This window comes from Alternaria arbusti (genome assembly GCF_024043155.1).
Source record: "Alternaria arbusti strain BMP 1465 chromosome Unknown scaffold_22, whole genome shotgun sequence".
In the NCBI taxonomy this organism is placed as follows: Eukaryota; Fungi; Ascomycota; class Dothideomycetes; order Pleosporales; family Pleosporaceae; genus Alternaria; species Alternaria arbusti.
The window spans coordinates 317,063-340,202 of NW_026249962.1; the positions used below are offsets into that span (position 1 = coordinate 317,063).

At 52.5% G+C, this 23,140-nt stretch overlaps 6 protein-coding genes across 6 annotated transcripts; 2 read left to right on the forward strand and 4 right to left on the reverse strand.

Moving 5' to 3' along the window:
• Window positions 1–1,836: 1,836 nt before the first annotated feature.
• J4E86_010515 (uncharacterized protein) lies at window positions 1,837–2,508 on the reverse strand (the record flags this gene model as incomplete). The annotated part of the gene is made up of 1 exon (XM_051451013.1): window positions 1,837–2,508. One exon carries the CDS (start codon window positions 2,506–2,508, stop codon window positions 1,837–1,839), a length of 672 nt encoding a protein of 223 aa, XP_051297910.1.
• Window positions 2,509–5,571: 3,063 nt separating this feature from the next.
• J4E86_010516 (uncharacterized protein) lies at window positions 5,572–6,231 on the reverse strand (the record flags this gene model as incomplete). The annotated part of the gene is made up of 1 exon (XM_051451014.1): window positions 5,572–6,231. The coding sequence occupies one exon, from the start codon at window positions 6,229–6,231 to the stop codon at window positions 5,572–5,574; it is 660 nt and encodes a 219-aa protein (XP_051297911.1).
• Window positions 6,232–6,831: 600 nt separating this feature from the next.
• J4E86_010517 (uncharacterized protein) lies at window positions 6,832–12,364 on the forward strand (the record flags this gene model as incomplete). The annotated part of the gene is made up of 9 exons (XM_051451015.1): window positions 6,832–6,873; window positions 6,977–7,151; window positions 7,215–7,632; window positions 7,824–7,978; window positions 8,081–8,236; window positions 8,303–8,675; window positions 9,315–11,036; window positions 11,295–12,209; window positions 12,325–12,364. 9 exons carry the CDS (start codon window positions 6,832–6,834, stop codon window positions 12,362–12,364), a joined length of 3,996 nt encoding a protein of 1,331 aa, XP_051297912.1.
• A 3,550-nt stretch (window positions 12,365–15,914) lies between these two features.
• Window positions 15,915–17,335, reverse strand: J4E86_010518 (uncharacterized protein; the record flags this gene model as incomplete). The annotated part of the gene is made up of 2 exons (XM_051451016.1): window positions 15,915–16,091; window positions 16,142–17,335. The coding sequence occupies 2 exons, from the start codon at window positions 17,333–17,335 to the stop codon at window positions 15,915–15,917; spliced, it is 1,371 nt and encodes a 456-aa protein (XP_051297913.1).
• A 712-nt stretch (window positions 17,336–18,047) lies between these two features.
• On the reverse strand, window positions 18,048–18,836 carry PRE3 (Proteasome subunit beta type-1; the record flags this gene model as incomplete). Its single annotated transcript, XM_051451017.1, has 3 exons — window positions 18,048–18,369; window positions 18,418–18,693; window positions 18,808–18,836. 3 exons carry the CDS (start codon window positions 18,834–18,836, stop codon window positions 18,048–18,050), a joined length of 627 nt encoding a protein of 208 aa, XP_051297914.1.
• Window positions 18,837–19,320: 484 nt separating this feature from the next.
• On the forward strand, window positions 19,321–20,367 carry J4E86_010520 (uncharacterized protein; the record flags this gene model as incomplete). Its single annotated transcript, XM_051451018.1, has 4 exons — window positions 19,321–19,424; window positions 19,473–19,982; window positions 20,030–20,155; window positions 20,220–20,367. 4 exons carry the CDS (start codon window positions 19,321–19,323, stop codon window positions 20,365–20,367), a joined length of 888 nt encoding a protein of 295 aa, XP_051297915.1.
• Window positions 20,368–23,140: the final 2,773 nt, after the last annotated feature.

Sequence of the window (23,140 nt, forward strand, 5' to 3'; positions counted from 1 at the left end):
GGATCGAAAGAACGATTGGAAGTTGTAAGAGTGAGTGGTGTTGTGGAAGTGAAGATGCTTGTTGTAGTGATTGTTGTGATGAGCTGATGATTAGACTTGGAGTCGAGGATGTGAGGTCTTATATACACATCTTCGACGTGCTGAACATCGTGTCTCTTCTACTCTGAGGTCTTCTTTCTTGTTCCTTTTTCTCGCTGGTCTCATACAGTCCGGTGAGGATACAGGAGATCGTCCAATGGAACGTGCAAGAATGCCAGACCGACAGTTGCTGAGAGCATGTTGAGTGCCAAGCGCAAGCTTTCACGAGACCACTTTGTCTTTTGCATAGTGTCAGAAGCGTTGGGGTAGTAGGGTGAGGTACGACACACTGTAGCGAACCGTGCTTCGATGTTTCGCACATTCGGTACCTGATTCTCCTAAGGGTGCACTGGCCCCTCTAGCCTCATCAGGGAAAAGAACTACAGCGGATATGGTGATAATCCGCAACCAGAGAGCGGTCAATCTGCTGCATTCTGGAGCTGTCTGTGTTAGTCGCTGCTGTAAGTAACGGATCTACCCTGGGGTGGTGTGGTGGGGGTAGGTGTCACGGTGGGGTGCAGCCGTTGTTGCCGCCTCCCGCATGCCACTCGACTTCTACGCTAAGCTCGATGAGGAATCGCCTTTCCACCTGGGTACACCACCCGTGGACGTACCTACCTACCTAGGTAAGCAGCGTCAATCTCATCGACCGCCCGAAAGAAGCAATCTTTGAAGTTTCCCGAGTGGCACGGGAGGGACTCAGCGAAACGACAGCCTCGTCGACCAGCCTCACCGACAGCAACCCCACCGCCTTGGCGCCTCCCCGACCGCCTGTAAGAAGCAAAAGTCATTCAGTACAAGCGCATGGTTTCACGATTGGCAGATGAACTTTGTACGGCTCTGGCACGACGTGCTATTGAGCTTTGAACATGTCTGGGAGCTATTGACGAGCATCGCAATTAAATCTACAATAGATGGCATTGTCTACCAGAACCATTTGATGTAGACTTGCTCCTTCTAGATTAGCCTCTACCCCTGCACGACTGGCTAATTGACTTTCGGCTATCTCTGGTTGTCGATCAGACATGGGAAATTCGTGGGGCCGCAGATTCCCATATTGAGATGTTAAACACAAGGGTGACTAGTGAATGAAATATGTCTGGGCACATATATGACACTCCTCTAACAAAATGCACTATTTCGGGACTTCAATAAATATGGGAACAAAATCCAAGGCGCACTCTGTTCTCCGTTTAAAAGAAGCAAAGCTCTACGCTCGCTCACTGGACGCCACCAAACGGATGCTATCTTCCGACGATTGTTCGGTCGCGCGCGTCGTTGGGAAAAGGACTGTAAGCGAAGGCTACCTGGACATGTTTCCGGTGAGTACATCTTTGCGGTGTGTTTATCTTTGCGGTGAGTATCGTACTATTTTTTCACGTCACGCTCAATCTGATCTATCCACACTGTTTACTGCTAAAGCGTTCCCAACGCATACCTAGTACTCTGAAAACGCATACCGACTGTCTAACGATTGAAGATCTGTCTTCGCACCAGCCCCAGTGTCTTCCAAACGCCGATCTGAATCTGGCCGACCAATTCTCTCAGCACATCCACCTTGCCATTCCAATAGCAAAACGGGTCATTCCGCTTCGATAGTGACTATTCGTCATATTGGTCAACCGGATGGAGTGTGGGACGCAATCTGACACTCTGCGGTACAATGGCTCTTGGATCTTGCACACCATCCGCCGGAAGAGCAACAATCGCGGAAGGCCGTTTCGCTACTTTGCAGCCATTTGTGCTACGTATGGAGCGTTAAGCCCGCTCTACTTTAAGCGATTCGATAAATTTCTTCTCCTTCTGAACATGGTCCGCTTCAATCTGGCTGCCTGAGAACCAGATATTGGACGTGAATCCGACGAGGAACAAGATATCTGGATCTTCGGCATCCTTCCGTTTCGGTCCGAATGCCGCATCGAACCAAAGACACGCGCCCTCGGACCCCGACAGAGCGCGACCTTCGCATTCGAAAATCGTCTCCCGCAAGCTTTGAGCGTATTGGGAGACCTTGACGATGAACTGCTCGATAGTGATGGCTTTCCCATCGGAGTTCTCGATGAGCAGAGGCGGTGGGGATGGATTGTCATCGTACCTCTCCCAGCACTCCCAAGCTTCGACCATGTCGAATGCTACACACATTCGTGAACGTGGTACTTCGGTAACCGCCTCGTCAGCTAGAGGGTGCTTTAGGTCTACCAACATCAATCGCCACATTGGCTCGCGATCTTCATCAGAATGGATGATCTGGACGGTAGACGGTGGGGCGAGTAGGTTCCATCGTAGGCGGTCTAGAGCACTCGTGTGTAAGAGGCTCTCCTCCTCACGAGGCACCTCTTGAGGAATGAGGCGAAAGTTCCTACTTGCTTCGGCAAAATCTATCGACCCTGGCGGTATGTGAACCGGATTTGAAGGGCCTGGATAGACCATGATGGGCGGTGAATCGCGCGGTTTGTAAATACCTAGGTAAGGGTGGTTGAGGAGAGAGGCGTGCCGGAGACCGTGGAGCTGTCAGAGCGCGAACGAGATCGTGTTTTGGAATCCAGCCTCGGCAAAAATGTGAACGAGCGCCAAGGGCACGTACTTGCCCGGCTTCATTGGGTGATATGCGCACTTTTGTTGGCATCTGCAGCTGGGCTGTGAATATCACGGCCTCCGTTTACGATGCGACTGCAACCACAATCATAACCGGCAAAACATGGCCTCCAAACTAACCAAAATTACCGCATATGCCAATTCAGGTCGCTCGCGCATACTGAACAGGCACCAAGCATGCTATACCAACTTCTAATCGCACTGAGTAGCTACGCAATGATAACCGACCCGAGGCTTTTTCATTGGTCTGCCGAAAGTTCACTTCACCCGCGTAGGGTTGGCTCACCCAGTGCAAGACGCAGGCTTGAGTCCCGCTGACACCTTTTGAATGGCATTATCGTATATTCATGGAACGCCACTTAGGCTCAATCCTTCGCTCTGGAAGGTGCGGTCCGCCGCCGGGAGGGACGGTAAGCCTCTTCTCCCCTCGCGTTCATACGAGAAATTGTCAAAGGCGAAGATGTTTTACGTCGATATAGACATGGTTGGTAATAGTCGCTATCGAAAATCAAACCCTCAAAGTACACGGCCAAAGTGGTAGAGCCAGGCATGGCTACATTGGTTGGGCATAGCCTTAGTAATTGACCCACATTTGCTTGCGGGCCCCGCCGCGCTAGCGTCTTGTGGGTTTGCAAGCTTGCCCAGGTGTCGCTCGCCCCCACGGTCCACCCATCTTCCAACCTAACACCACATACCACTCCATGACAAGGTTCGCCACACAGTCTCAATAGGACTCGAACAGCTATATTACATGATGAGATAACGATCAAAGACGAGTTACGCGAGGACTGGAAGCTATCGATGTCCAGAAGGTTGTCCTACTTGCAGGTACCATAGTTCTTTTGACTAAACATTATCAGCACTTGTGCATAGGGTTATGAATGATGCCGCTTACCAGCCAGTCTTGCAATGCGCATCAGTCTGTCCACAAAATCCAGTGGATCCACAGCATTGCCCATTGAATGGACCACCCGAGCAAGTAAAGCCGCCTTTAGTCGAACCGCACGCGCCATCCAAGCTGGGAATGTTGCTCGTGAGGCACGAGCTGGAGAAAGACCTTTGACTCATGAGACGCATCGCGTTAGCAACTTTCCTGAGCGAACAACGTGTGACATAGGGTCTACGTACCATCCTTGGGCGCAATGGTTGACTGTACTGCCGCAGTAGCCACCAGCGGAACAACACGTGCCGAAAGATGTTCCAGCACACGTATACTTCTTCGATCCACCGCATGACCCGTCGGGAGACGCATTCGGGTTCGCTCCACCAGAACATGTGCCAAACGTGCTTTGACATCCACCAGCGCAATGGCTCGATGAACTACCACAGTAGCCAGCAGCACTGCAACAGTCCCCAAACCCACTGCCAGCACACTTGTACCCTTTCGAGCCTCCACAGGTGCCATCGGATGAAAGATTCGGGCCGCCAGAACATGTACCGAATTCAGCTTGGCAGCCACCAGCGCAATGGCTAGACGAACCACCGCAATATCCAGCAGCACTGCAGCAGTCCCCGAACCCACTGCCCGTACACTTGTAACCTTTTGCGCCTCCACAAGTTCCATCCAGCGAAAGATCAGAGCCACCGGCGCAAGTTCCAAACTTGGCCTGACAACCAGCGGTACAATGACTTGTAGAACTTCCACACCATCCACCTGAAGAGCAACAATCGCCGAAGCCACTTCCGCTACATATGTAGCCTTTTGTGCCTCCACACGAGCCGTCCAGAGATATGTTGTCGTTACCCGCTGTGCAGTTTCCAAAGGATGACTGGCAGCCGCCCTTGCAGTGTGCGTCGGTGTTTCCACAGAATCCGGACATGCTACAACAATCTCCGAATGCAGAGCCACTACATTTGAAGCCGTTGGCACCGCCGCAAGTTCCATCTGTAAGGCTCGTCAGATTATGACCTGGGTTAGGGGCAATTTTTGCCAGGAGATGCGCTTCTCTTACCCGGAGATGTGTTCCCGACTGGAACCGAAGACGGCGAAGGTGAGGGTGAAAGGGTTGGGAATGCTGTGGGAATTTCCAAGACACATTCACCGTACAAGCAATTGCCCAGCCCGCAATATCCCTGACCTGTTCCGCATTTGCTGTTCGTACCACAGCAGTCGCCCCATTTCCCACCGCAGATTTTGTTGCCAGTCGCAGAGCCGCATGTGCCATCGAGCGAGTAGTCGCTGGGGTTCTTGACGGAGCACAATCCCGTAGCGCATGTGCCTGCACGACAATCTTCCCTAAGTGCATCTAGTGGTCAGCTAATGCTCTAGCTAGAGCCTCGACAGCCCGGCATAACGCTTCACGTACTTCGTTTGGCCGCACTTCCAGGTCTCCGAATTGCAGCATTGACCGCCAGAGTAGCCTAGACAGGTGAAGTAATCTTCCGGCTTGCAAGATCCATCGGTAGATACCGGTACCACGTTTCCTGCTACACAGTACCGGTTGCCAGATTGGATGCTGGAGCAATCTGGATCGAGGAGGGGATTGAGCATGAAAAAGTGCTCAATCGTGATTCCGTATTTGAGCGCAAGCTCAGTACATGTGTAGTAGGTCACGGGTGTTGGGGCGGTGGTGTTGAAGCGACATCGCACTTCAGCGGCTGCTCGAGGAAGCAACAACGCTGCGAAGAGGAAGACATATCCGAATACAGTCATGCCGAGTTTTGCGAAAGGTATGACAGACTTGATGCTCTGAGATTTAATCTGATGTACAAGGGGCTGAGAGTATCTAATACCTAGATTACCGTGCACACTCGACATGCACGCAAGCGCCTAATGCAGGGTTCAATCTCGGTTGCAAGGTTGTAGAACCCGCTATGTAGACACGGAGATTAGCACGTATAGAGTACTTGGCATGCTAGGTGCATCTTACAGGGCAGATGTAGAACACCTCTTCGGCTTTAACCCCCATAGTTCTCGACAAATAACCATTCCCTTCGCACCCATTGTGCCTCTATCTCGTGAACCGAGCTCGATTCATTGGTCTTGAAGTTCAGAGGGAATACATACAGATTTCCAGGCTCTTGAAGTTTTGGTGCACCAGTCGAGTAGTAGTAGATCTCAGCACTCTCCTGTGACGATGGTTCCCGATCCTCGATTTCGCACAGCATTTCTCGTAGGCTGTAGGCGTACTCGGAGACTCTGAGAACGAATTGTTCAATGGTGATGGTTCGTCCGTCAGTATTGTCGATGACCAGAGGCGGCGGGGCCTCATCCATCATGCCCAGACTTTTCCAATACTCAATCATAACCAGCTTGACACCCATTCGAGGAATGGGTAGTTTGGTTACAGCTTCATCGGCTAGAGGATGCTTTGGGTCCAACAACAGGGGTCGCCAGCACACCTCACCCGACTCATCAAAGTCGACGGCCTCGATTGTCGATGGTGAAGCGAGTACATTCCATTTGAGACGATCCAAGGATTCTACCCGTACGAACGGTTTTCTCTTTCCGAGATTATCATGCTGCGAGACTGGATGCGAATTATTCATGCTCACGTCTGCTAGAACCTCAGCTCCTGGCTCAATGCGGATTTCATTCGATGTGCTGGACGGGGCCATGATAACCGATCGGATGACCAACGAAGTGAAAGTTTTACGGTCTTGTGAGAGGGGTTCACAGGAAACAGAGAAGAGAGTTGTGAGTGTGCAGACGAGGTCGCTTCCTGCATCCCGGCCTCGGCAGAATGAGATCCTTCGCCAAGGGCGCCTATCCGGATGAAAGGTTTCCGCGATATGACTACGACGCAAATAATCTCGAGATTATCCATTCAATCCGCTTTGAGTGTTGTAGCGCAGACTCACGGACCGGATTAATGTACGACGGCTATCGCTGCGCGGTTAACAGTATCGGCGTTCCCACAAGCAACCGTCAGGAGCAAAGACCCATGCCTAGGTCGCATTGAGGCTGTGCATTGCTCACTTTCTTAATGTATTGGAACATCTTCGTGGCGATCAAAGTATAGAGGTGTGATTCTCGGATTGCCGGGCCGACCGTTCGGGCGCGCTCTCACGAGTCGCTTGAAGTTGTCTGACGGAGAACGACAAATCTGGAGTGATCAGAGGCTATCAACAGGATCGTACCAATTCCAGGAAAGAGATATTCTGCCGGTGCGGGAGGTCCGGTCCGCAGCCGAGAACGGCATGTTGCCCGCGTGCAATATGCAACTACCTGTTCCGCAATACTGCATGTGCATTGACCCTGTGCGAAGACCTGGTCAACTGTACTATACCGAGATCGAACACTACTAGGGGGTCTGACACGAGAAATGAGGTCCTAAGATCAATCTCACTTACTCCCTTCTAGGTTCCTCAACTTACAGCATTCCGATCAGTCATCGACGAAGACATGGCTTCATCATTCGTAAATTTTGTTCAGCGCAAGCTATGTCTGATACTTTTCGGCTTGTCCATCTACAACCTCGCTTGGGGTCAGTTCATCCAAGAGTACCAAATGAAGCTCTACAATGGAGAAGAGACACGTAAGTCTACTGGTTGGCGTGACCCAATCACGCTACACAAAGCTAATGACACTTGTTCCGTAGCTCACTGGCGTCGAGAGAAAGGTGATCCTCTCAGACGCGTTCTTAGGCCTAAGACAATTGTTGTTTTAACTTACAACTGCTACTACATGAAAGCTATCTGTAAAAATGCGAAGGAATGGCTAGAGACAGATCGCGGCAAGGATCGGACGCTAGCCCAGTATGGAGCCGGGTCTTCACAGATCTACGGCTATGACTTGAACTCCGAAGTGACCGAAAAAAGGGGTGACAAGATGTGCAAAAACTTCAAGAAGAAGAATGAGTGCCCTCAGAAAAGGAACGGAGCAGTGATACAGCCAGCTATCATGCCAGACCACTGGACCACCGCAGTGGAAACTATCAACCCTCTGAATGAGTGGGAGCTTGAAGCTTCATACCAGATCGACATTAGCAAACCGATAGGAGATCCAGCTCGTAACAGGTACGACGTTCTTTACTCACATGGACGTGTGAAAAACCTGTTGGCTTACCAAGATCTAATTTCATTAGGCTCATAAGACGAAGCGGACGACGATACACATGCGAAGAATGGCCACCGAGAAGGTCAGCCTCCATCACGTCAACCGATCCTTGAGCTACTTGCGCTGTGACTGACATTCTTCACTAATACAGTTTCGTAGAGGGCGGCATTGGCACTCCAGGCATGAATATCCTCCCTGAAGGTGACGGCAGCAGAGGTAACACATTCTGCGCGCCCATGTCAATGAACAAGGGTTGTTCAGGTGGTGCACCCGTCCCACGCCATGAAAGCATCAAGTCTGAGCAAAGTGAGTAGATGATGTCTACAGCATAGCCTCTCTCCTCCATCCACAATATGTCTTGTCGCTAGCACCTCTGGATGAGACCGTTTTACTAATACATGGCCGAAGATTGGCAGGGAATAACTCACGGTGTTCTTCAGGGCAAGCTCCACAGTCTTGCATTGGAAGAGTTGAAGATACCGACAACTGAACAGCCCAATTATGCTATGCTCATCGCTGTAAATTTGGATGACTCAAGCGGTGTTAACGATCCGCCCGCCGGGTGTAAGTCACTCAGATTCAAGTCAATTTTCATCTGAACGTGGACTGACATTCTCTCTTTGTTTGCAGTCAAGATGGGGGACAATTATGCGACAAAGTGGAATACCAAGGTCAGCAGGCGAACTGGTGATGGCACGGATAACATGAATACGACTGAACACCTACGATACATGTCCAGCTTGACCCGGAAGGACATACAAGATTGGCCAGGTGTAGACATTCTTCTCAATGGCTCCTGGTCAGAGACCAAGATCGCTGCCACAAACTACGCTGCATCGGGTGGCGAGTTCGGGTTTGGGGCCGCCAACATCGTTGCCAACGATTCCGATTGGTCGCAGAACTCTTCTTTCCTGGATTCGATATACGACAACTCTAGCCGTGGGAGAGGTAGTTTCAGTCTTCATTCCTCCCGTCCGCTAGACATTCTCGATCTTGGAACAGCGTACATCTTGGCCAATATAGAAAGCGGTGCTTCTGTCGCAAACAGCAACTTTAGCACTATACCAAGCGGTAATCTAGCAAGTAACTCCACGATTGCGCGACTTCAAAAGCGCGATGTAAAAGCTCGTCGTCAGAGTTGGTCACACGCAAATGGAAAACACCGAACGTTCCACAAATTTCGTTCTCATGCCGATACTGACGACAATACTATACAGAACGGAACGACTCCTTTCACACCCCTCCAAAAACGCGATGGACCTGTTCAATGTGGACCTGGATCGCCTTGCAAGGATGATAGTTGCTGCAGCGCTGATGGGAAGTGCGGCTTCAAGGAAGCTCACTGCGGCGCTGGGTGCCAATCCAACTGCGACGCTAAAGCTATGTGTGGCATAGACTCCGCAGATGGAAACACACCATGTGCTCTTGATCTTTGCTGCAGTTACTATGGCTGGTGCGGTACTGAGAATGTGCATTGTTACGACCCTGAACCGCAATTTGGCGTAACTCCATGCCAAAAGGGATTTGGGTCGTGCACAATCTACCCATCCCCATCTTGCACTGGAACTTCAGCTTCCTCGGGTCGACACATCGGTTACTATCAAGGATGGAATGTGCGCGAACGACAGTGCGATCGAATCAGTCCGTCACAGATCAACACCAAAGGACTCACACACCTCTTCTACTCTTTCGTCTTCTTCGACCCTAGCACCTTTGAGATGACACCTATGAACCCGGCCGATGTCGAACAATATACCGAATTCACAAGCTTGGCTTCAAACACGCTGCAAACCTGGTGTGCCATAGGCGGTTGGTCCTTCTCAGATCCTGGCCCATATCACATGGCATGGAGCGACATGGTTTCAAAATCAGCGAATCGTGCTCGCTTCATCACGTCGCTGATAGCCTTTATGCAGAAATATGGGTTTCAGGGAGCGGATCTGGACTGGGAATACCCTGTCGACGAGAAGCGCGGTGGCCGACCTGGCGACGCCGACAACCTGGTGCTGTTGGTCAAAGAGATGCGAGCTGCATTCGGATCTCGCTTTGGCTTGTCCCTCACACTTGCCCCTGACTATTGGTATCTTCGTGGCTTTAAACCGAAAGCCATGCAACCTTACGTCGACTTCATGGGGTTTATGGCATATGACCTGCACGGCCCATGGGATACGGATGTGAAAGCCCTTGGTAGGTGGCCTAAATTACTCCGACGATGCCTTACCATGCTGACTCTGCGCTTAGGCTCCATTGTGCGTCCTCACACTGACATCACGGAGCTATACAACAATCTCAAGCCGCTTTGGTTCGATGGTGTTGATCCGTCAAAGATCAACATCGGGCTCGCTTATTACGGTCGCACATACAAACTCGCCGACCCTGCCTGTGGCACCATGAATCAATGCAAGTTCACGGGACCTGGAGCCGCTGGTAAATGTACAGCTTTCGAAGGTGTCTTGTCAAACCGGGAGATCAGAGACATGATCAAAGAGCACGGCTACACCCCATACCTCAACAAGACAGCAATGGTGAAGTACATGACTTACGGGGGTGATAGCTGGGTAGGCTTCGACGACGAAGAAACCATCGCCATGAGAGAGGATTTCGCAAACTCCATGTGTCTTGGTGGTACGATGATTTGGTCAATCGATTTCGATGCAAGTGTTGGTGGTAGTGGCGGTGCCAATGGCGGCAGCGGCTCTGGCAACAACCGCACTGATCTGGTTTGGATCGACCCGAAGATTTGGGATAGCGACAAGCCAACGGTCACATGCGATTTTCCTTGCACAGTAGTCTTGCCACCGTATACAAAGTTCACGACAAGGACACGCTACCCACTCGTTACGGTCACGAGTTCAGGATTCACCACCACTGTCACCCGCCCTCCCCTGACAGTGTCCGTTATCTGGATTTCGACTATTGTAGTTGGCGGCGGCAGTGGAGGAGGGGGAAGTACGGCGACGTCTAATCTACCCGCGACCATCACTACAGGAGTAACATTATACACGACACCAGTATGGCCAAGCTTTACGTTGATCGACCCTGCCGGAAGAACCATTATCACGAGTGCTACCGGAACACCGAGTCCCTTTCCAAGCAGGGTGACGTCTGCTATACCTAGCATCACGTTCGTTTCTGGTTTGCCGCCATCACCAACAACATCGCCCTTCTCTACACCGTGCCCGTTCATCTCGATGGCGATGCTGTGCCCACCGTATATCACGGAAGACGAGATTGGGGGTGGTAGTAACGATGACGATGAGAACGAAGATGATGACTGCAAAGGCGATGACTGCGATTCCGGTGGCGGCGGCGGTGGTGGTGGTGGCGGCGGAGGAGGCGGCGGAGGATGCAAACTCGGCCTACTGTGCAACATTTGCATTGGTTTGGATTGCGTTGGCTGTGACGGTTTAGACTGCTTCAGCTGTCGTGGTCCCGCTTGCAACATCTGTATTGGTGCTAACTGTGCGGGTTGCAAGGGTGCATCTTGTGTTTCTTGCCAAGGCAAAGACTGCATGACGTGTAGCAAGCCGAAGTGCAGGACATGCTCTGGCAAGAACTGTACGCCTGCAGGTAATGATTGCAACGGTTTGCAATGTGATGTTGGTGGCGGTGAAGATCCAAGCGAAGAAGAAGTTGAGGAGCAAGAGACTGGGGAAACCTGCATACCTATCAACCTTCCCGGCGATCAGGATCCAAGCGACCCCGGTGGAGATGGTGGTAGCGGCGGCGGAGGAGAGAATGGAGGTGGAGACGACCGGCCACCCCCCGTTCAGTCACCCGATATGACCCAGAATGACTTGACCTGCTATGACAGTGGTCAAGCCGCTTCGAGAGACAATATGGTCTTCGGTGCCAAAGAGTTTTGCACACAGTACAACGAGTTTTTGTACAAGAGCAATGACTTCCAAGCTTTGGAACTGAACTTTGGCTGGGACGAGCAACACAAGGCTGGCCTCAACATGTTGGTTCGGCTGGAGCTCAAGAGCAACTGTCAATGGCGCGTTGATGAGGGAGAATGCAACAAGCAGCTCCTTCGAATCATTGATGGTTGCGACCAAAACACCATAGCAGACAAGCAAGGAGGTGTCTTGGAGAACAATTGCCTGGCTTGGCGCATCGATCCAGAGTACAACCAAGACATCGCACCTCCAGCTCCACCCCCGAAGCCGGAGCCGACACCCAAACCAGAACCCGAACCATCAAAGCCGCCAGTTCATAACGGATACCACCCCTATTACGACATCCTCACCTATGACTTGGGTGCCAGCGCCGGCACCGTCGGCCGGTTCGGTCGTTTAGGACTGGCCTCCTACGAAGACGTCGATGTGTGTCGTTCAGCTACAGCCTGGGAGGACGATGACGCATCGACACCCAAGATGTTCAACGAGATGAAAGGCATCACGGGCGTCTTCGGCGACACGTGCGACTACAAGTCAGTCAAGGACTACGCGGACGCGGAAAGTGGCTCCGTGGTAGGCAAGTTAGAATGCGCCAAGTGGGTTGACGCCGACTGTTACAAGTCAACACATATCGAACGGTGTGTCTTCACGGCCATGTTTACAAGGGTAATATGCCGTTGGACTAACGCTCATTGACATTTGGTGGAGGACCAAAGGATGAGTCATACTTGGCATTCTTCTCACCCGTGACAGTAACTCATCTTCTAGGTTGTTGAGGCTGTGGAAGTTGTGAGTAGCTTCGGAGGTTTGACGATAAGCGCGATTCGGGACCTAATGGCTTATTTTATATGTGCATTCTATCTACCTTACTATTTAATCGTTTTTTCGGTACATCATGACATCTTTTCGTCGTAGCATTAGCGTTTCTTCGATCTAAAGGTAACACTGCGACCGTACTCGATAGATCAAACTTTTGTCGTGTAGATATGTGTAACAACATGCGCTGAGCTTTGCGACCTCGAAACAAACGGACCAGGAGGTATAACACATGGATCTAGCGACGGATAGTATGTTGTCTTGCTCACAACCCTGACGGTTCCCACACCATCAGCGGCTGTTCATGAACGGGCCCATTAAAGCTGGTGAGATCCAGTCTGTAGATCTCGACGTCTTCGAAACCGTGTTTCTGGTAACAGCGATGGCCAACGGGAGTGGACGCCAGATAGATCGAAAGACCAAGATCTTTGGCACGCTGCTTTCCTCAGTCTATGAGGAGACTCCCTGCACCTCTGCCTTGCAACTCTGGATATGTATATAGCAATTGAAGGTCTGAGATTTATTAACATGGAGACGGTGTGAGTTTACGTTGCGACACATATATTGCGCAAACCTACAGAGACACCGCTTCTCTCCCATGATCGCTTTCCTCCGCTCTGCCATTCCCCCAAAGAAATTCTTGCAGGCTTCCGCATTCATTCCAGGACTAAGGCGCAAAGGCTAAAATGAAGCGAGTGCTGCCTAGGTGGTTTCGAAGACGTGCCATTTCGCCCATGCTACCATTTGAGCAGTGTCTTCGTCGAAAGCCTGGATCAAATGAACAGAGGAGTCGTTATTCCTCATGTTGACAATCTGCTGTATTCTTTGTTGCGATGCTCCCAGAGGAAACGAGCCTGGGTTGAGGATGGAACCGAGAGGGTTGTCTGTGAAAGCTAGAGACTCGATTTCACAGCCTCGCGCGATATCGGTGTCGGAAACCTCCCACAGTATAACTGTCATGCTGATGGATATTGATGGAGAAGTAGGATATCGTTGCAGGTGTCGTGAAGATTGAATGCTATGGTCGCGCGGCTGACTCGTAATAGTCTTCAAGCGTCTCCATCCGCAGGCACATACCCCTCAGCCAACCAACTCCAGATATTGAGCCCAATTTTGACGCCCTTTGTAACTGGCAACCCCGCATGCCAACTCTCCGCATATCCAGTCCCATCGCTCCGCATATTCTCCCAAAACACCGCGTTCCCAGCAATCGGCTTGAAAATGATGCCTTTGCTAAGATCCTCCTTGGGCCCTCCCTCTTGCCGAACACCATCCGCGGAGACAGTCGCGGCCCCATCTTCACCACACTCGATAAATCGACACCAACTCTTATCCTCAGGTCTTTCCAAGCGCGGGAAATGCGTGCCTCCGCCCGTACAATTTGCTTCAAGATACACCATGAAGGAACTCACGCGCCCGCTCTTCTTGGTCGCAGTGCTCCAGTCGTAGTGATATGTGTAGTGACCTCCTACGCCATATCTCTGGCTCCAGAGTTTCTCGATGAAAGTGTAAGGCCGCCAGCCTTGGAACACGCGGGCGCGCTCTTCGATGCATTTGACGGTTTGACTGCGGGGTAAGGGTGCTTTCTCTGAGTTGCGGATCGCGGGTTTGAAGGATTCGGTGCCGGAGGTCCATACTGTTGAGGGGGTGAAGTGGGGGTTGCTGCGGTTGTACTGTTAGTTGTGTTCGCTTCATCCATAAGTATGCAGCATCACTATTTCGAGGCATGTCCCATAGGAACCAGAGTCCCTTCTTATATCGTGGGATATCTCGAAGATGTAGCGACCAAGAACAGACGTACCTCAAAGCAACAACCTCCTTCCCCTCCTCCTCACCAACAAACCCCTCAATATACACCACCAACGGCTCCCGACTCAGCACGTAAACACCCTTGTATGTATGCGCCGCGCAACTCAGATTCCGCTCCGGAATCACCAAATTCTCTAGATTGGCTTTTACATCACCCCCACCTCTCGCACCAACGCTGTTGGACGATACCGCATCGCCACCCACATTCGAAGTAAGCAACGAGGACAAAGGCGCGCCCGCGAGTATATACGCTAGCGCAGCGAGGAATCCATACTGAAAAAACGACGTTATCGATAGCGAGGACGAATACGAGGCACCGGTCGACGACGATGCAGGCGCGGAAGAGGAACCAAGCATCGCAAAACCCACGCAACAAGAAACGACGACCTACGCGCAAGCCCCACGAAACAAAGAACAACGATAAGCAATAACCCAGATGCTCGACAGCGTAAATCACAAAAGAAGACACCGAAAGATTTGTAAAAGAGTAACGATGGGAAAGTCTACAAACTCACGAAAACCCACGCCCCTTCAAAAGGAAACAACCCAAGCACAATTCCCCTACCGCCCGCCGCACAGCGCACACACTCCGCCCAAATGATTTCATCTGCAATTACCGCTTACCGCTATCAAGGGTCCTTTCCGCGGCGGCGCACGCCTAGTCTCATCTCAGGTCTCACGTGTCATGTGTGCTTTATCGCGCGGAGTGGACTCTGTGCGTCAGATTATGCTCGGGACACACGACACGACCTACTTCTCCCTAGGCCGCTGAGTGGTACGTGCATAACCTAGGTATTTTACCTGAGCAAAGTGGCACCGTGGGTATATTTTGTTCCGAGAGTTGTTTACCCCTGGCTTAGGTAACTTACGGGTGAAATGTGGTTGGCGCGAAGGATCAGGGATGGGGGGGTTCGGGGTTAATTTGGATTCTGCGTGTGGTGGTGGTGGTGGCATGATTCATGGATAAGCTTGGCTTTGCAGCGGCGGCGATTTGGCATCCAGGGGGGCGGGACGGAGGGGTCTATGTCGCTTTTTTCTGGTAGGTGAGACTGGCATCCTGGTTGAAGGTAGAAATCTAGAATGGAGGGGCGGGCTGAGCTACCCCTCATGCGTGTGTACTTTTGGCACTTATACCGTGGTTCGCGAGAATGTTTTGTTGTTCAGTCGCTGCGACCAGGAACCAGGTCATCATATGCAAAGCTCTTCAGGTTACCAATGCATAATAATTATCGAAACAATGTCCTCGAATTGCACCTCTATAAACGCCACCCTAATGGTGCACAAAAAGGTATCAAAACAAAGAATACAAAAGGGGCAGAGCATGAAAACGAAGGTCAGATGAATGAGACTTTGTCGTAATGTCATCAATCTCTCTTGAAAATAAAAGACAGGCAGTTGGTATCCCAGAATCTACGCACACACACACACCCAAGGAAGAAGAACACTCGCTCGCATGCTGGGACCAAAGTCGTCACCTCGTGGGTTTCGGCATCATGTCTGCCTTTCTCAAATTATTCCAGAATACAAAGACTCTGGATGTCAAAAATATGCCATGGCATATGGTTTGCGCAATAGTGGTATCCTGTGGTCTCTACTGGACGTGAAGAATCCTTCTGTTTGTTCGGTGTTGATCCGCAGTCTTTCTCTGCCCTCCTCCGTCATGCTGGTTTCGCTCAGTCGAACGGACCGTAGCAAATTTGGTGAGATGGGCGGCGAGATTACTGTTTTCCACTGTTTTCTCGTTCATGCTGCTCGGCAACTTCACGCGCGTAAAACTCGACTAACATCGTTCCATAAGCCTCCATTTCTTCCAGAGGTACGGCGAGGCGGAAGTCATTTAATAGCAAAAATTGCAACTCCAGGTGGTTCAGTTCAACCAAGGGTAGACCGCCGACCTTGAACCTGTTAGCATGCGTTTTCATAATGTGTATCGGCCAACACAAACCTTTGCGTATCTCGAGTTTGTATAGAAGACGTCGGAGAAGAATTTGCTGGCGCATGTAACGCCGGCTATGACGAGACGATGTATGTTGAAGCTGTCAACAACAAAGAAGTGGGATAGATTCAGCGCATCCACGCCGAGATCTTGTTGCGATGGGGAGGGCGGCTGGGCATTGTCCCCTGGCGTTTGCGATGGCTTGCCCAAGGAGCCTGACGGAGGAGGGGTCGCCGCCTGAGCGGAAGCTGATGTAGGTCGTGCGTTTTCTGCCGGGGTCGGAGTTGCTGACATTGTAGACTTTGAGTGTTCAACAGACTGCTCATTAGCCTTGCGAAGACCAGATATAGGGCCAGCATTTACCCTCTCTGTCATTCTGTCGAAGTAGACGAGTAAACTCAAGAAGACCTCGTACGTAGTGGGGCAGTATTTGTGAATTCTACTCAGATAGCTGAGGATTGAGATGCTGGGGACGTTCTTGCCGTGGAAGGCCAGGACGCTGGTGGTCTGTTGACTCAAGCCCGCTGTGCCGTCTGATGGGGGGATTTGGCGGTGTAGATGGTCATGCTGCCGATCGTTGGTTGTTGTGATCTTGGTTAGGAGTCCGGCAACCATTTCGATTATATCTGAGACAGGCATCTCGCTGATTTCATATTGAGGCCCAACCTCTGCGGGGTCTCGTCGCTGCCGCCGTGCGAGCGAGCGCGACTGAGAGAAGGGACTGGACTCATCGATGGCAAAACTCTGGATGTGTGACAGACTCTTGACTTTGATGCGCGTAGGAGAAGCTTCCGGCGATCGTAGGGACTGTGCTGGCGAAGGCTGGGGAACGGTTCGCGTGTTTGCGACGGCGGGGTCTGTGCCCGAAGGCGTCGGCTGCTGCGAGCGGGGACGGAAAGTCGGACTGGGTGGTGTCGGTACTGCTTGGTCAGCAGCGGGTGCGGTGGAGTTTGGCTCTAAGCTGTTGTGCTGCTGCGATCGTTGGCTTGGTGTTGAGCTCGACTGCGGGGCTCCCGAATCCGCCATGGGAACATCAGCAGACGAAGCTACTGGCCGCGGCGCATTGGCGCTCGAAGACGGCGACGGGCGTACAGGCGTGTGATGGCCGGCAGGAGACTCTTGCGCCTGGTGCGTACTGCCGCCGCCAAACATGTTGGTGTGAAAGTGGTTCCCACCGAAGTCGCTCACCAGAAGCGAAGTCATTCCGCGCGAAACCAGGCTGTGCAGGTGTCTGGAGTTCACGATGGTCTTGAACGGGAGGCAGGCGCGACACAATGGCTGTGCTGGGTGCACCAAGGAGCGTGGTTCGCGGGCGCAGTGGATCGGTGCGAGGCGTCGGTCGTGTTGTTGAGCCTTATCGTAGAGAGCCCGAACTTGGACGCAGCTTAAAGGGGCGCAGATACCGCGTGCGAGCCTGCTCTACTCTGCCGTACCCAAAGCAAATTGGACGGCACGCGTCGTGTCAAGGTGAAGGGCAAGATGCGCGCCGAGTCGGGGCCCAGCGTGGTGAGTGATGAGGTGTTGTTGGAGAAAGGCGTGGGGACCGGACGTCACAGACCAACGACTGGCGAGATCAACGAGACCCTGGCCGCAATTCACCTGCACAGTCCCAGACGCATGTGACGACACTGTGCAGCCACCAAGAGCCGTTTCAGCACTCGCTGCATCCAACTAGATAAACACAAGATGATAATTCTGCCACCTCGGCACGTCGCGCTACGTAAAATGCTGCACAAAACTAGACGGAGAGGAGCCAAGAAAAGGCCGGTGACGAATGGGGCAATGCTGACAGTTGATTGGCCTGTGGCTGCGGTCCATCCCACGCCCGTGGCCCAAGTTCCTGTGTAGATGATGCTAGCTAACTTGCTTTCTTTTATTTCATACAGATCGTTCAGGTATCATGTCATGACGAGTCCTACTGCTTGCCTGGCCCCTCGTAGTTCTGGTCTGGCAGGTATAGATGCCTCTGCGCACCCTTGCCTGTGAGCACCACCATGCGAATCACACCGCCCGAGCTGCCGTCCCACTTGATGGCTTCTGAGAGTGCGCCCTTGACGAACTTGATGCCTTCCTCCTCGCTCATGTTCTCCTTCCAGTTCGCGTCGCAGTATCCGTAGATGTACGTCGAACCCGAGCCACCAATCGCGTATGATTGCTTGTGCAGGGAGCCGCCGAGAGGGATCGAGTATACTTGGCCGCCGTGTCGGTGGTCCCATCCGGCAATGATGAGTCCAGCGCTGCATGTACGTCAGTGACTGATGGTCGCGCGGCCATGGCCTACTCACGAGAGTTGGTCCTTATTGGAGTAGCACAGTTCTTGGAAGATGGCTGCCGCCGTCTGCGTCGTGGGTGGCTCGTCGTTGGTGGTACCGTACATGCCGAGGTGGTATTGAACAATGTCCGCGACGGCCTGTGTGTCTGCTGCGGATCCAGATCTGCAACACCAGATGGTGTCGTGGACTTGTGTGAGCTTGTCGGTGACTCGGTTCGCGATGTAGGCTCCGGTCGTTGTTCTGCTGTCGGCGGCTAATATGACACCGTCCTTGAAGTTGATGGCCATGCTGAGTACTGTTAGAGACTTAGAGGAGGCGGTCGAGGAAAGACAAACATGGATGTTCCGAGGCTACAATGGCTGTTAGTAATCTTGCAGCGCTATAGATAGTATTGTATCTTACTTGACCTCTCCCTTCTTGAGGTGGTTCATGTCGACGTGAATGCCATCTGCGCGGTGTGAGCTTCCGCAGTTGACTTGTTTGTAGCGGCGAATGTACCTTCTCCCAACATGCCCGTTGACATCATCATTGCGAGGTGAGCTGGTTGGTGAGGCAGAAAGAAGTTCCGGGGGGACGATAGGATGGGGCGGCGTATGGTGCGGGCGAGAGAAGCTGTGGGGTGGGTTGTTGCTATAGTGGTGGTGCAGGCAGCTCGACTCTACGCGGCTGATATTCCTTGGCATTACGCTACTGGTCTTAGTGGCCGGCTGCACCATGCGACACCCTCGAGGGCTCGCGTTCAGGCGGTTGCGCGCTGGAACCTCAACTGCCTTGTCGCGACTGTCGCTCCGAATGGTCGAGTCTTCTATTCCTTCTCGCTCTCCCTCACCTAGGCAGCTGTTCCCACGAAGTCGCTCGGCCCCTGAACCCAGATCAATCCTACGCCCCACCGATCCCGAAGTGCGACCAGGGAGCATGGCTTCGGCTCTCGACACCTTCATCTCCTACCTGAAAGTGCCGATTCTAGCGTCCTCTGGTGTCGCCGCGCTGCTCAGTGGTCTCCTCTACTTCAAACAAAAGTACGTCATCCTTGCAATCCCCATCTTGGGTTTGGCTAACTTTGGCAGTGAAATCATATATCCCCGTGCCTTCCCTCCTGACGCCCGCACCAACGTCCCCAGACCTTCCCAGTTCGCCATAACCGACTATGAGGAGCTGTTCATCCCCACACCCGATGGCGAGTCTCTGAGCGCCTTCTTCATCCGAGCCAACAAGCAGCATGCGCGCAATGTAACGGTCCTCATGTTCCACGGCAACGCTGGCAACATTGGCTACCGACTTCCCATCGCAAAGATACTCGAGAACGAACTCCGGTGTAATGTGTTGATGTTGCAATACCGCGGTTACGGTCTATCCTCTGGCAATCCCAACGAAAAGGGGCTCATGATCGATGCGCAGACTGGCTTGGATTACATCCGGCAGAGACACGAACTTCGGGACACCAAGATTGTCGTCTACGGTCAAAGTATTGGCGGTGCAGTTGCCGTCGGATTGGCTGCTCGTAACCAGAGAGAAGGTGACATCTCCGGCATCATCCTGGAGAACACCTTTACTTCGATCAAGAAACTCATACCGACGTGGGTACCTTCAATCGGCTTTACATACCATCACTAACAGAGAGTAGTGCCTTCCCTCCCGCCCGCTTCCTGACTCCGCTCTGCCACCAGATCTGGCCGACTGAAGAGACACTTCCAAAGATTTCCAAGATACCCATCCTGTTCCTCAGCGGTCTCAAGGATGAAATCATTCCGTAAGCGCACATACTTCCAAACACTGAGTTTCCGGCAGGGTTCTCTTTGCTAACTGTTCGACAGACCTTCGCACATGACCAAGTTGTTCGACGTCTGCAAAGCGCCTAAAGTCTGGAAGGAGCTACCGAACGGAAGCCACAACGACACCGTTGCAGAACCGCGCTACTTTCAATACATCGAAGATTTCCTCAGCGAATTTGTAGCCCGTTGAAGCTTTCGCTGGATACCCATTAGTTGTTGGAGGGTTGACAAATATGCTGAACCAGCCCCACGCTACTGCTTCACTTGAATAGCGCGAACCACAGGCTGTGCGCAGACAGGGGAATGGCCAGGTGCAAGCGTACGATATGTCACTGGGAGTTTGCTATTGGAGGGACATCCGATTGGGTTCCGTGGTTTATACCCTCATTGGCTTTTGTTCCGAGTCGTGCATTAGAGGTGTGCGGTGTATGTCGACTGCGCGGGCAGCACACCTACGCGCTGTGAGCATAAACATGAGCATCTCGGGGCAGCCGATGTGTACTTTGCATCTTCCAGCGTTCTGAAACGCAGGTGCATGTGCGCATATCCCCTGAAGCTGACCTTTTTGCGCCGACAGTGCTACGAAAATGTACTTTGGGTGGCAAAATGGCACCACATAGTTTCGAGATTGCGTCGCCGTGCAGGCCGCGCGAATATAGAGATCGCGATCGTATGCATGACCCTGCAGTAACGTGTGCATCTCCGTAAGCTAGTTGTGATTTGTGTTTACAAGCCGTGTCAGCTGTTCTCAGACTATTCATGATGGAGCAATTGATTTTTGCGTCGCAAGGGTCTACGTTTACCGACCACGTGCAAGACCCGAGATGTGGGGTGAGGACGGATCGCCAGGGGCGAGGTACATGTGCCCTAGGCAGTTTATCGGTACAAGATTTCTTGACACAGGAGACACATTATCGAAAGATCATCCTTCACAGCCTCAGTCGCTTCGTTGCTGCATGCTACGCGACGCAACGCGTAACGAGTGGCCACGGGGACGACGTTATTCGGACCTACCGCCTGTATCCGACGTGTACTCGCGACAGAGCTGCTATGCACCACGCACTTGGGCCCCGCAAGGTTCCAGCCGGGTTCTTGAATACGAAGAGGCTCCATGTGCGGTAGTGCCAACGTCCGCGTTCGCGACCGGCCGCTGATTCGATGGTGATGGATCTGTGCTGGACCCTGCAACGGATGCTACCAGCGCCACTGCGTCATGTGGGTAGTATCGCGAAGGCTTAATAATTCCCATACTGCTTGCGACCGGAAATGCATGCATCGGCTGCACGGAACATGGCAATCTTAGCATGGCAATCTTGCATTAGGCCGAAGTTCAGTCCCATCTCAGCTCTCGTAGCTACCAGCTGAGCAAGACAACAACTCCCCAAGTGAGCAGACGTCAGTCGAGATGAATCGAATAAGCTCATGATCTGCGATCTATTCTTGTAGCGACAACGTCATTGTTGCACCCCGGCGGACGGGACAGACGTTTGATTCATTGCTCGCCCGGGTGTCGATCATGACCACGCGGGAACAAGTGTGGTGGCTGTGCTGTGGCGGGAGATCACTAGTAGGGCTGTCATGGAGCGGTCACTCCGACTGTGGCGAACCGGCCTCACTCGCAGGCCAGAACCACTTTGCATGTTTGAGCAAACGGTTTTCGGGCCATTCATTTCAGCCGTCTGCCGAGCAGCGTGCCGAACCAAACCAAGTGCAGACTTGTCAAGCTTTGGCTGCGCCGGCGTGTTCGCGTTCATGGAAGCGAACGCTGTCATGTCGAGGCCCACTGTCGCGCTGTGGCGCTAGGCCTGTATAGGTCCCACAGCCATAGCTGCCCGCTCCATCTTTCTTCCATCCTCGTTTCGACGCACTCCCGCCGCAGGGTCACCAGGGGAGTACCACCGCCGAGCCAGCCTACCACGAAGGACTCAACAACGCCGCGAGATGCTTTTACCGGGTCCCCTGTCAGCTCCCTGGGCTGGCTCCATGCCTGGTCATTATCGTGACGCCCTAATCACGTCCACGCGGCATCCATGGCTTCACCCTGCTCCCTAGAGGGCCGGAGTCTTCTGGGCGGCTCAGTTCGTGCATGTCGCGTCTGCTCCATTATCCATACAGCCTCCTCGATTGGTCCGCCAACTCGCATGCATGTTGGGCCCGTTCCTATGGACGGCGCTGAATTACTTCATGATCTTGATCTAGGCGATGCTGTCACTATACAAGCCGGTGCTAGCAGACCCCCTGGTACCATGGTCTCCCAGCACCTTCGTAGTCCAATGCTTTCTTCTACTTTCCATGCAGGTTTTCACTCGACAAATTGACACCAGCACCAGTTTGCGTTTCGGTATACAGAACAAACACTAAATTTGCGCCTACCGGAGATTGCTAGGAAGGGCCCGCTAAGCTTTGGTAAGATAGTCTAGGATCAGCGCCATCGGCCCATAGCATTCTAGAAACGGTATCACTCGCCACGTCCGATGATATACCACGTCCGCAACACTTGTTTTCTAAAATTCCCTTGACTCAGGCACCCAATCTTCTCCTTGCTGGGCTTTTGGTGATCGTTTCGCCTCCAAAGCATCGGTTCAGACCCTGTCACTCCACATCGAATCCTGTCAGCCACGGGAAGCCTACCAACAGCCAATCAGGCTGCTGCTAGTTGCTGCGGCCAGCGGCGAGTGAAGCAGAAAGCTCGCGAGAACCCTTTGGCGGCCTTCCCGTTTCTACTAAGCTAGTCAATGAGCCCATCTCTGCGACCCTAGCTCCTACTATCTGCCGCACGTACGCTTGCCCATTGCGGACCCTGCCGTTGCGCCGTCCCCAACCTCATAAGGCTTTGAGAGCTCGCTTCTGCCGTCTGAGTGGTCGTGCAATTCTGACCATCATCTTCGTTCCGCCTTAAGCGAGCTCCTTCTCCAGGTAGTACATCAACCGAAGCCGTTCATCTTCCCTCAAACGGTTTCTCC